The sequence below is a fragment of the Doryrhamphus excisus genome, chromosome 9 (assembly GCF_030265055.1).
Source record: "Doryrhamphus excisus isolate RoL2022-K1 chromosome 9, RoL_Dexc_1.0, whole genome shotgun sequence".
NCBI lineage: Eukaryota > Metazoa > Chordata > Actinopteri > Syngnathiformes > Syngnathidae > Doryrhamphus > Doryrhamphus excisus.
Genome location: NC_080474.1, coordinates 18,715,001 through 18,727,312, shown reverse-complemented (window position 1 = coordinate 18,727,312; position 12,312 = coordinate 18,715,001). Strand labels below are relative to the sequence as shown.

The 12,312-nt window shown below is 40.2% G+C and overlaps 1 protein-coding gene across 1 annotated transcript in view; it reads left to right on the top strand.

Moving 5' to 3' along the window:
- myo10l3 (myosin X, like 3) overlaps window positions 1-12,312 on the top strand; it is a 74,683-nt gene that overhangs the window by 23,129 nt on the left and 39,242 nt on the right. The window contains exons 3-11 of the mRNA XM_058081747.1: window positions 5,632-5,790; window positions 6,647-6,834; window positions 6,905-7,039; window positions 7,126-7,250; window positions 7,910-7,923; window positions 8,558-8,642; window positions 8,739-8,845; window positions 9,690-9,819; window positions 10,189-10,307. Of these exons, the coding sequence (XP_057937730.1) occupies window positions 5,632-5,790; window positions 6,647-6,834; window positions 6,905-7,039; window positions 7,126-7,250; window positions 7,910-7,923; window positions 8,558-8,642; window positions 8,739-8,845; window positions 9,690-9,819; window positions 10,189-10,307 (1,062 nt within the window). The remainder of the gene's footprint in view (window positions 1-5,631; window positions 5,791-6,646; window positions 6,835-6,904; window positions 7,040-7,125; window positions 7,251-7,909; window positions 7,924-8,557; window positions 8,643-8,738; window positions 8,846-9,689; window positions 9,820-10,188; window positions 10,308-12,312) is intronic.

Here is a 12,312-nt window from a genome sequence, read left to right as displayed (position 1 = left end):
AATATATTTTTTCAAGGTGATGCTGAGGCCAAAACTCATAACTTGTTGCTTCTCAAGATGATAACTATAACTTTTTATACTTATTTAATGAAACAAATGAGTTTTTTCCCCCCTCAAGTGTTGAGTCCTGTACTTGTTGGGATCCTGCATGAGACATTGATTGCTTTAAAATAGGTCACTTTATATTTATTAGTGAATGGAGCCATTATGTGGGAGAGGCACGCACACGGCCATAATATGAAGACATCTGTGTTGGATTGATTATTCATGTCAGCTGGTACTGTACTGGGATGTTTCAGTTGTTTTTAGATAAAAAGCTTCCGTATATAGCGCTCAAACTCTTTTTATTTTCTTCTCCTAGCTAAACTCCTCTGTGTCATGAGTGGTCCCATGTCCCGGGGCTTGCACTCTAACATTCAGAAAGCGTGACCCCGCCTTTTTTCTAGTGAATATTCAGTGGAGCTGGCTGAACAAAGCCACAGCAGGGTGTGGTTTCACTGTGGAGGAAAACAAAAGGACAGTTTTTACATTCAAATAAATGCAGCTCTTTTTAAGCACTGGTAGGTTTTTATATTCAGGGAATATTTTTGCTGTTTAAGTCACAATGGAAAAGTTCCATGTTTTTTTTTGTTTTTTTTTTTTACTTTGTTTTAGGTCATTTTTCGTTGGTATTAAACGGAAGCAAACATAGTACAAATTAATTGTACACAACAGTGCAGCCACATTTTTAAAGCACATACAGAGGTAGATAAAGCTGCTGGATGCTGACCACACATGATGCATGCAAATGAAATTAGGGCTGTCAAATTCTTAAAAAAATAGATTAATCACAGTTTTAAAAAGAATTAATCATGCTAGGTTAATTGGCGACTCCAAATTGTCCATAGGTATGAATGTGAGTGTGAATGGTTGTTTGTCTATATGTGCCCTGTGATTGGCTGGCCACCAGTCCAGGGTTTTTCCCCCGCCTCTCGCCCAAAGACGCCTGGGATAGGCTCAAGCATACCCAAGCGACCTTAGTGAGGATAAGCGGTGCATACAACCGATATTTTTCTATATATGATACTGTAGGGGCTGCACGGTGGTCGAGTGGTTAGCGCGCAGACCTCACAGTTAGGAGACCCGCGTTCAATTCCACCCTCGGCCATCTCTGTGTGGAGTTTGCATGTTCTCCCCGTGTTTTTCCCCGGGTACTCCCACATTCCAAAAACATGCTAGGTTAATTAGCGACTCCAAATTGTCCATAGGTATGAATGTGAGTGTGAATGGTTGTTTGTCTATATGTGCCCTGTGATTGGCTGGCCACCAGTCCAGGGTGTACCACGCCTCTCACCTGAAGACAGCTGGGATAGGCTCCAGCACCCCCGCGACCCTCGTGAGGATAAACGGTAGAAAATGAATAAATGAATGAATGAATGAATGAAGTTTTAGTTTTATTTAGGTTCAAGGACAATCTATTATCATCATCTTTTTAGTGTGACCATTTCTTCTCTGACCTTTCTAATTACTTCGTCTGTACTCCCTAACACCAAAGAAAAAGCATCCTGGCGTCAAACAGTCCCTGAGTTAATAATCTCAGTGGTTGTGAAGCCAGTAGATGATTGTCCAGGAATGACCTTAGACAATACAACCCAAAGACATAAAAGCTGCATTTAGGATGAAACACGGGACAATGAAACCTTAAACGCCTGCTCGCTTTTCTATGATCATGTCAGATGGTTGAGGCCTGAAAAAAAAAAACTGCCCAAGGCTCCTAAATACCTGCTTTGTGAAATGTGATCTTTATGTTGTTCACGTGGGTTCATACACCAAAGTCACTTGAATAAGTCGTTGAATTTATATAGAAACAGACATTCCTTCCTTGATTAAATGTATATATCGTCATTTATTTGTTTTGTTAGGAAAACCTAATCATATCCTCTCTCAGTTGTTTGTTATCCAGGATTATACTGCGCTCTTGGCCACCCTTTATTTATAATTGAAGAATGAAAAGAATGTATTTATTGCATTTTGGACGCAAGTGAAATGAAGGATGTTCATTTTTAAGGTCTTGTATAATAATACAGTAAACCTCGGATATATCGGACTCGGATATATCGGAAATTCGCTCACAACGGACAGATAAAAAAGAACCAATTTTTCTGTAATGCATTTCCAATAAAAATTCATTGCATATATCGGATTTTTTATAACGGATTTCGCCTATTTCGGACAAAATCTCCAGTCCCGTTCCAATGCATTTCCATTAAATTTCCCTCGCATATATCGGATGGCCGCATCGTGGCGCTCCGATTCGCCGAATCGTGACAGGCCGCTATACGACGTCATTTGCAGCGTTTGCAGCGTTGCCTGCGCGTCCAGGTACATTGGAAACATAGTCAAGGAAGTGCCTTTTTATAACGGATAAAATCCGATTTACGCATATACCGGATATAAATCCGATATATGCGTAAAACGGACATTTTCCGGTATACGCATATAACGGATTTCGCTTATATCGGACAAAACCAGTGGGAACAATTGAATCCGATATATCCGAGGTTTACTGTAGCATCAGTCACAAAGTAAGTGATCTCATTAAATGTAAAATAACTTCTCTTCTTCTTTTTCTGTGTTTTTTCCGGTCGCTCCAAATGCGCATAACAAAAACATAAAATAACGGCAAATTAAATTTTAGCTTATTTTAGCTCTGACATAGAGCAAATATTAGCATGTAAGGGCATTTACATCAACAATACTATCTGCCCAAATGGCCCCTAATGTCTCTCTGATGGATTCGTTCCTGATCCTATCCATCCTGGTCACTCCCAATGAGAACCTCAGCATCCTCATCTCTGCTCCCTACAGTTCTGCTTCCTGTCTTTTTCCTCAGTGGCACAGTCTCAAGACCAAACCTATATATTTTTCCTTTCATTTTAGCTGAAACAAACAAAAACAAACAAATGTAAAATAACTCACTTTTTCGCTTCAGTCCCTGTGACATAGAAAAAGGCGTAATTTCATAAATATGACCGTGGTTGATGACATCATTGCACGTGCTCGCTGTCCACTCTGAAGCCTTCAATTCTCACAGATGACCGCATTGTTATTGTGCATTTGCCTTCAGCATACGCCCGTTCTCCAGTAACATTCTTTCTTTGTTTGTCTTTGACTGCCATGAAATGTGATGCTACACTTCTACATTAACGGTATGTATAATACTAATAAATGGCTTAGGGTGCAATTTTAATAAAAAAGAGTCATCAGATTACTTTTTAATAATCATAATGTGGTTATGATTATGGTTTCATTTATTTGGGAGCTGCACACTGTTTACGTTGAAGTGCATCATGTTACAATCCACTATTCCACATGTCTGAAAAATTATTTAATCTTACCTTTTGTCTGTTTCACATCAATTGTTAATACATTTGTTTACTTCTGACATGCATTAATTTACTCTTTATATCAGGGGTCTCAAACTCAATTTACTTGGGGGCCACTGGAGCTAGGGTCTGGGCCGCATCAGGTTTTCCAAAAAAAAAACAACTAAAAAACGCATTTATTAAAAACAGAAAAATGAATAAACTTTGATTTGGTTCCGATTTTCTACAAGAAAAGCTCTGATAAAACATTCCACTGTTCTCAAATATCTTAATTTTTATTTTTGTACACAAAATAAGATGAAAAATAAATAAACAAATCAATAATAAAGAAAAACAATCAGTAATAAATAAATATAATAATAAAATGGCAAATAATAAAAACTTAAGAGACCACATATAGTTGGTGGGTAGACAAATTATTTTTTTCCAGATTAAAATTAACAGTATTAACAGTTATTTAACCTTTAACATGAACATTAATCAAACGAAATAATTTTTTCTACAATGCTATCCTGTCATGTATCATGTAGCTATTGCCATCGTTGCTCCAAGTAATGTATTTTCCGGACTATAAGTCACACTTTTTTTTCATAGGTTGGCTGTTCCTGCGACTTATACCCCAGAGCGACTTATAAATAAAAAAACTCTTTATGTTACATAAACACTGGACACCTTTTCTGTTCATGTTTATTTTTTGTGTAGCTGAATAACCATTGTGTTAGCATATGTTAGCATGTTCTCTATTCTTTTATTGTTAGAACTTGCCTTCCAAGAGGACGTAATGTCTGTTTTGGTCAAGTACTTTGAAAAATAAATTGCCCACAATTATGCGACTTTTGCAATTGTGCGACTTTTACTCCGAAGCGACTTATAGTCCAGAAAATACGCTACTTTGTTCCTTTGCCCCCTGAAGAATCGTGTCTAAATCCCGATACACAATCAGCTGGACTAAGCAGATCATTACAACAGTTAGATACCAATTGTGATGACTCTGCAGTCAGTCAGTCTTGGTCTAAATCCTTAAGTCTATTCCCTACTGGGATGCAATCGAATGTGCCAATGGAGCCGGCGGTAATGCATTAGGAAAAACCACAACCTATTCTCCCACAGCCGCATTGTCCATCAGTATTGATCGGATCCATCAAGTGGGCGACAAATCTTCTTATTGTCCATTAGACCGCTGGTCTGTTTTGATTGACAGTGTCAGGGCAACAATACGTGCAGTATTGTACTGTGTTGAATCGTGTATGTAAAGAAGTGGCCTTTGTTTGAATGTCTACCATGCATGTTTGTGACTTTGAGTTTACATTGTTTAAATTGTCCGGGGGCCAGAACATATATTTAACACACACACACACACACTATTTTATGCTTATAATTTTCCTTGAATTATTTGTCTAATTTTATCGTATGTCCTTTTTTTCCGACTTGCAAGTCATGTTGCCAGTTTGTATGTTAAAAGTTCATTCATTCATTCATTTTCTACCGCTTAGCCTCACGAGGGTCGCGGATGTGCTGGAGCCTATCCCAGCTGTCTTAAGGCGAGGGGCGGGGTACACCCTGGACTGGTGGCCAGCCAATCACAGGGCACATATAGACAAACAACCATTCACACTCACATTCATACCTATGGACAATTTGGAGTCGCTAATTAACCTAGCATGTTTTTGGAATGTACGGGGAGAACATGCAAACTCCACACAGAGAGGGTGGAATTGAACCCTGGTCTCCTAGCTGTGAGGTCTGCGCGCTAACCACTCAACTGCCGTGCAGCCTGTGAATGTATTGTCCATTCATTCATTTTCTACCGCTTATCCTCACTAGGGTCGCGGATGTGCTGGAGCCTATCCCAGCTGTCTTTGGGCGAGAGGCGGGATACACCCTGGACTGGTGGCCAGCCAATCACAGGGCACATATAGACAAACAACCATTCACACTCACATTCATACCTATGGACAATTAGGAGTCGCTAATTAACCTAGCATGTTTTTGGAATGTGGGAGGAAACCGGAGTACCCGGAGAAAACCCATGCATGCTCGGGGAGAACATGCAAACTCCACACAGAGATGGGTGGAATTGAACTCGGGGTGGTGAAAAGTTGAAATACTTAAAAAGCAACTAGCGGGGGCCGGATTGAAACGCTTTGTGGGCCACATGTGGCCCCCGGGACGTAGTTTGCCCACCCTTGTCTTAAGGTTTGTGTTCAAGCGCCTTCTTCACATATCCCCCATCTTATATCCTCATGATGTTCTTATGTTCTTCCAGGTGATCAACCTGCAGAAGTCAGAGCTAAGCCGGGACTCGGCGTACCCAATGCACCCCAGCAGCATCCACGGAGTGGAGGACATGTCCACACTGGCAGAGTTGCATGAAGCTGCCATCATGCACAACCTCTTTCTGCGCTACCAGAGAGACAACATCTATGTAAGGCACCTTGTCGGAACATGTATACAGCTGCATTCCCACTTTGTTGAACAGTCTTTGAACGCACCATACCTCGCGCAGACCTCACAGCGAGGAGACCAGGGTTTAATTCCACCCTCGGCCATCTCTGTGTGGAGTTTGCATGTTTTCCCCGTGCATGAGTGGGTTTTCTCCGGGTACTCCGGTTTCCTCCCACATTCCAAAAACATGCTAGGTTAATTAGCGACTCCAAATTGTCCATAGGTGTGAATGTGAGTGTGAATGGTTGTTTGTCTATATGTGCCCTGTGATTGGCGGGCGACCAGTCCAGGGTGTACCCCGAGTTCACTATGGAATAGTGGTTGCTGGCCATTTCTGGGATGGTTCACCAGTGTTCCATTTTTTGACCACTTGTGGATAAATGGCTCTCACTATGGTTTGCTGGAGTCCCACAATTTTAGAAATGGCTACAACTTTAGAAAGGAGAACCGAGTTCAATTCCACACTCGGCCATCTCTGTGTGGAGTTTGCATGTTCTCCCCGTGCATGCGTGGGTTTTCTCCGGGTACTCCGGTTTCCTCCCACATTCCAAAAACATGCTAGGTTAATTAGCGACTCCAAATTGTCCATAGGTATGAATGTGAGTGTGAATGGTTGTTTGTCTATATGTGCCCTGTGATTGGCGGGCGACCAGTCCAGGGTGTACCCCGCCTCACGCCCGAAGACAGCTGGGATAGGCTCCAGCTCTGAATTACTTTTTAGAGTGCAGATAGAAACAACCACAATAATAAACATCCTGATGCATTTGTACCTCTACAAAACTGATTATTATCATATTATGAATTATGTATTCTTTCATCATTCACCCCCCACTCAGACCAACATAGGTTCCATCCTGGCAGCCGTAAATCCTTACAAGCAGATCAAGGGCCTTTACGACGGAACCTCGGTGGATTTATACAGCAAACACCAGATGGGGGAGCTGCCTCCTCATATATTTGCCATTGCCAACGAGTGTTACCGCTGCCTGTGGAAGAGACACGATAGCCAGTGTGTTCTCATCAGGTAAAGATGAATATGTATTCATTAAGTACAATACTTAAGTACAATAGTCTGACTTTGACATGTTTGTCAGTGGAGAAAGTGGTGCCGGGAAAACGGAGAGCACCAAGCTGCTGCTCAAGTTCCTCTCAGTGATGAGTCAGAACTCTGCAGGCGCACCTCCATCAGAACGAACCACCAGAGTGGAGCAGGCCCTCATCCAGAGCAGGTTGAAACCATTCTGTGGATTATATATATGAAAATGTAAAATGTGTGATGATAATGGAGTCATTTGTTTCTGTGATTTGTCCCCAGTCCGATCATGGAGGCATTTGGGAATGCAAAGACGGTGTACAACAACAATTCCAGCCGTTTCGGGAAGTTCATCCAGCTCCATTTCTCCCAGAATGGAAACATCCAGGGAGGCTGCATCATCGATTGTATCCTTCAGTAATGTTGCATTACTGGATACGTAAATATACCCTAACTGCTCTTATAGCTGGCGGCATGGCGGATGAGTGGTTAGGAGACCAGGGTTCAATTCCATCCTCGGCTGTCTCTGTGTGGGTTTGACTCCTGTTTCCTCCCACATTCGAAAAACATGCTAGGTTAACTGGCGACTCCAAATTGTCCATAGGTATGAATGTGAGTGTGAATGGTTGTTTGTCTATATGTGCCCTGTGATTGGCTGGCGACCAGTCCAGGGTGTACCTCGCCTCTCGCCCGAAGACAGCTGGGATAGGCTCCAGCACCCCCGCAACCCATGTGAGGAAAAAGCGGTAGAAAATTAATGAATGAATGCTCTTATAGCAGGCGGCATGGCGGTTGAGACCTCACAGCTAGGAGACCAGGGTTCAATTCCACCCTGTGTGGAGTTTTCATGTTCTCCCCGTGCATGTGTGGGTTTGACTCCCGTTTTCCTCCCACATTCCAAAAACATGCTAGGTTAATTAGCGACTCCAAATTGTCCATAGGTATGAATGTGAGTGTGAATGGTTGTTTGTCTATATGTGCCCTGTGATTGGCCGGCCACCAGTCCAGGGTGTACCCTGCCTCTCGACACATATTTGTGTTATTCCTCTTGACTTTCGGCCATCAGATTTGCTTGAAAAGGTAGGTAAGGTTGTGTTCCTCCAGCATCTAACAAAAAGTCAACAGCAAACATCTGTAATAGGGCTGCAACTTTCATTGTTGATTAATCTGAAGCTTGTGTATTTCGATTAATCAAGTAATGAGTTAGGCCCTAGACGGATTAAATCGATATGAACCAAACACAAACAGTGAGTGGTTGGGTCCGCCACACCAACTTGCAACTCTCTCTCACACCAACTACCTTCATGTCGTCCATCACTATGTCCATAAACCTGCCCTTTGGTCTTCCTCGATGCCTCCTACCTGGCAGCATCCTTCTACCAATATATTCACTATGTCTCCTCTGGACATGTCCAAACCATCTCAGTCTGGCCTCACTGACTTTATCTCCAAGGTCTATAACATGTAATGTCCCTCTGATGGATTCAGTCCTGATCCTATCCATCCTGGTCACTCCCAATGAGAACCTCAGCATCCTCATGTCTGCTACCTGCTACACTGTCTCTAGACCAAACAACATGGCTGGTCTCACCACAGTTTCCTTTCATTTTAGCTGAAACTCTTCTCTCACACGCCCGACTTTTCACCTCTAATCCGATAAATAAAATACTGCATTTTCTTGCACTTTATCCTCTCCATACTCTGTGCCCTCAAGAACCGTGTGGTACGACAAAATCCAGGAGAAAGAAACTACCACATCTTCTACGTGTTGTTAGCAGGGGCCGACAAAGACCACAGAGGTCGGTATCGTGTTTTTACAAATCAGAACGAATTTCTGAACAAGACCTGCTTTGAATAACAATTCACAATCAGTCAATTGTCTGTCTCTACTGCAGATATGTATTTACTGTCCGAGGGTCCTGAGTCTTATCACTACCTGAGCCAGTCAGGCTGCATGCAGGACAGCAGCCTGGATGACAAGCAGCTTTTTAACAGTGTCATGGTGAGCAACCAGCAGGCATACACGTTTTCACTCACTAGGGGGCGCTATAAGGCTTTTTAAGGATGTACTGGGACAAGAGGAGTTGCCCATAACATCTTGGAAAGAATGCACAAGATTAGACACATGTAATCCAAAAAATGATATGTAAATGTTACACTTAGGGGGGGAATTGACAATAAAAGCACAAATACTGCGGATTTCAGAAAACAACAGATGGAATGATACAGCACTCTACAAGAAGCAATGTCTGTAGTCTGTAAAATTAAATAATAAAAAAAAAATTAAAAAATTGTTACAACTATAATGATGAAAATGGTAATATTAATGATTATTATAATAATTGTGATAATATAATAATAATAATACTAATAATTATTCCATAATAATAATGATAATATAAATAATAATGATAATATAATAATAATAATTATTATTATTATTATTATCATCATTATTATTATTATTATTAATAATAATAATAATAATAATAATAATAATTGTACATTGTACATTGTACATTGTACATTGTACATTGTACATTGTACATAATAATAATACGTATATAATAAGTACAATAATAATAATAATAATGATAATGATAATAATAATTATTCTTCTTATTATTATACATTGTACATTGTACATAATAAGTATAATAATAATACTAATAATTATTATTATACTTATTATATACTTATAATAATAATTTGATTAAGAAGTATGCTTTTACACATATGTTGGCTGAGGTGATAATGTACAGTTTAGAAACATATCGATATTCCATTACATAAATTATTATTTTCCAGTGCAAAGTCACCAACAATGGTATTTCCTTGTGATGCAGTCGGCCCTGCAAGTGATGGAGTTCAGCGATGAGGAGATCAGAGATGTGTTCAAGTTATTGTCTGCCGTACTTCAGATGGGAAACATTGAATTTATGACTGCTGGTGGAGCTCAGATCACATCCAAAGGGGGTAAGAGAGCAGTTGGGATTTGTCCAGTCAGTATTCACCAGATTTGTAATTCATTTTCATTGAATTAAACTGAATTAGACTTAAACCGAGAAAAATGTCACTACTTTTGTTCCAGGAGCATTTTGCTTGTAGACTATTGTATTTCATCTTACTTAGGTTTACATTTTTACAGTGTTGTTCTTCTTTTGCCGTAAATTTGAGCCTCAATTGCATGGTTTCATGTACTTTGGCCTGTTTTTGTGTGTTTTCTAATTGTGTTATAATAAGGTGACTGAGAAATACTTGTTCAGGCTTGTTATGGAAATCAACTCTCATGATTTTTGAGTATTTTTCAGAGATTGTTATTGAAGAGCATCCATGTTTTTTCAGTGGTCAGCAACGTCAGCGAGCTGCTAGGCCTGGACTCCTTTCAGCTGTCTGAGGTGTTGACCCAGCGCTCCATGATCCTCAGAGGAGAGGAGATCTGCTCGCCGCTCACCGTCGAACAGGTAACAACACATCCAGCCCACCTCCGCTAACCACTCGTGCTATCCCGCCCATCCTTCACGTATTCTGTTTGGACTATACACATCTTCCAGTTGATCCTTTTGTCACCTTTTAACAAACCAGATGCCAGCACATCAACCCCCCCCCAACCCCCTCCTCTCCGGTGACACTCACCCCTCTCACACACATGCACATGCCCCCCTCCACATGGCTTGCGTGACTCCCGGCCATTTCCTGCTTTTTGTCTGCCAGATTCCCGGCACAATGAAGCCATGGCGATAGTGATCTGAGTCAGAAGCACAATGGAGCTCATGATTGTAGGGTGGGGGGGTGGGGGGGTGAAGTTGGAGACTTCTACTCCGGTGGCACACACACTGTAATAAGTCGCTCACAGCATGAATGCCATTATACGCCCATGCACCAGTTTATGATTAATAATGGCACGTCTTCATATGCGTGTTATTCTTTTAGGAATACAGCACAACATTAAAGGTCAGACACAGTCACTTCCTGGACAACATCGGAATTTTCCCACAGGGAATAGTTGGAATAGAAATATAGTCTGTTCCAGGGTCAAACAGTCGCCATTATTAACTGATACACAATTACAGTAATCTATCGTACAGCAGCTCAGAACGACATCGTACACTACAGTATGTCACTACAGTAACATTACTGACACCTAGTGGCTTGTGTAAAATACTACATATTAATATGATTTGAATATGCCTTCTGAATGCCTTATATTTGTATTTTTGTTCATTTGTTGATGTTTATGCTTCAAAATGGTTGATTTAGGTTAAGAATATGTAAACTTTGGTTAAATATGTATATGTATATTTTTTTTTACTAATGATCATATTTAACTACAAAACTGCCACAATTAATAATTAATTTGTTTAGAAAAATGGTGAGAGTGGCGAGCGACTACTGTACTTCAAATGTTACAAAAATAATGACAAGACATAAAACAACTGATCAGGTTGCGGCTAGCTAGCTAACTAGCTAGCAGTTAGCATTAGCAACTAATGTTAAGAGTTGACCAGACTGCTTGGTCTTCACTGCTTCTTAGTGTTTCTTTAGTTATCCAAAATGCTCTAATTTTAGTTTTATTTTATGAATTGTATTTATTTTTATTTATTTTTATTTATTTTTATTTATTTTTATTTTTTTAATTTTTTTAATTTTTTTAATTTTTTTAATTTTTTTAATTTTTTTAATTTTTATTTATTTACATTTATTTACATTTATTTACATTTATTTACATTTATTTACATTTATTTACATTTATTTACATTTATTTACATTTATTTACATTTATTTACATTTATTTTATTTACCCAAGAGGACCTGGCATTCATCAGATTGTCGGATTGTTAGATTGGCGATCATCAGGCGGGGTACAACACCCTGGACTGGTGGCCAGCCAATCACAGGGCACATATAGACAAACAACCATTCACACTCACATTCATACCTATGGACAATTTGGAGTCGCTGATTAACCTAGCATGTTTTTTTGGAATGTGGGAGGAAACCGGAGTACCCGGAGAAACCCCACGCATGCACGGGGAGAACATGCAAACTCCACATAGGGATGGCCGAGGGTGGAATTGAACTCGGGACTTGAACCTTGTGTAGTTAATAAAACTAAATCAGGATGTAGGTTGCCTACAGCCACAGCTGCCAGTTTTTTTGACCGTGTCGTAATTAGAAAAATCAAGTAGTTGTTTAGTAACTAATTGAAAAGAGGCCTGGATTTGGGTATTTATGGTAATTATCAGGGTAAAATGTTCTCGTTTTGGTTTTTCAAGCCACACAAAGTATTTGAAGTACTATTTGTGGTACGCAACATATTCCGTCTGGCAGGATGACGCTTCAATGCTACTATGTAGAGGCATTTTTCAGTACAGTTTTGTTTGAATTCCAAATTTTATGACCTTTCGGGCTCTTTGAAACGTTGAGGTTTTGGAAGAACTTTCTGACTCAACACCGAGCTGAAACCGT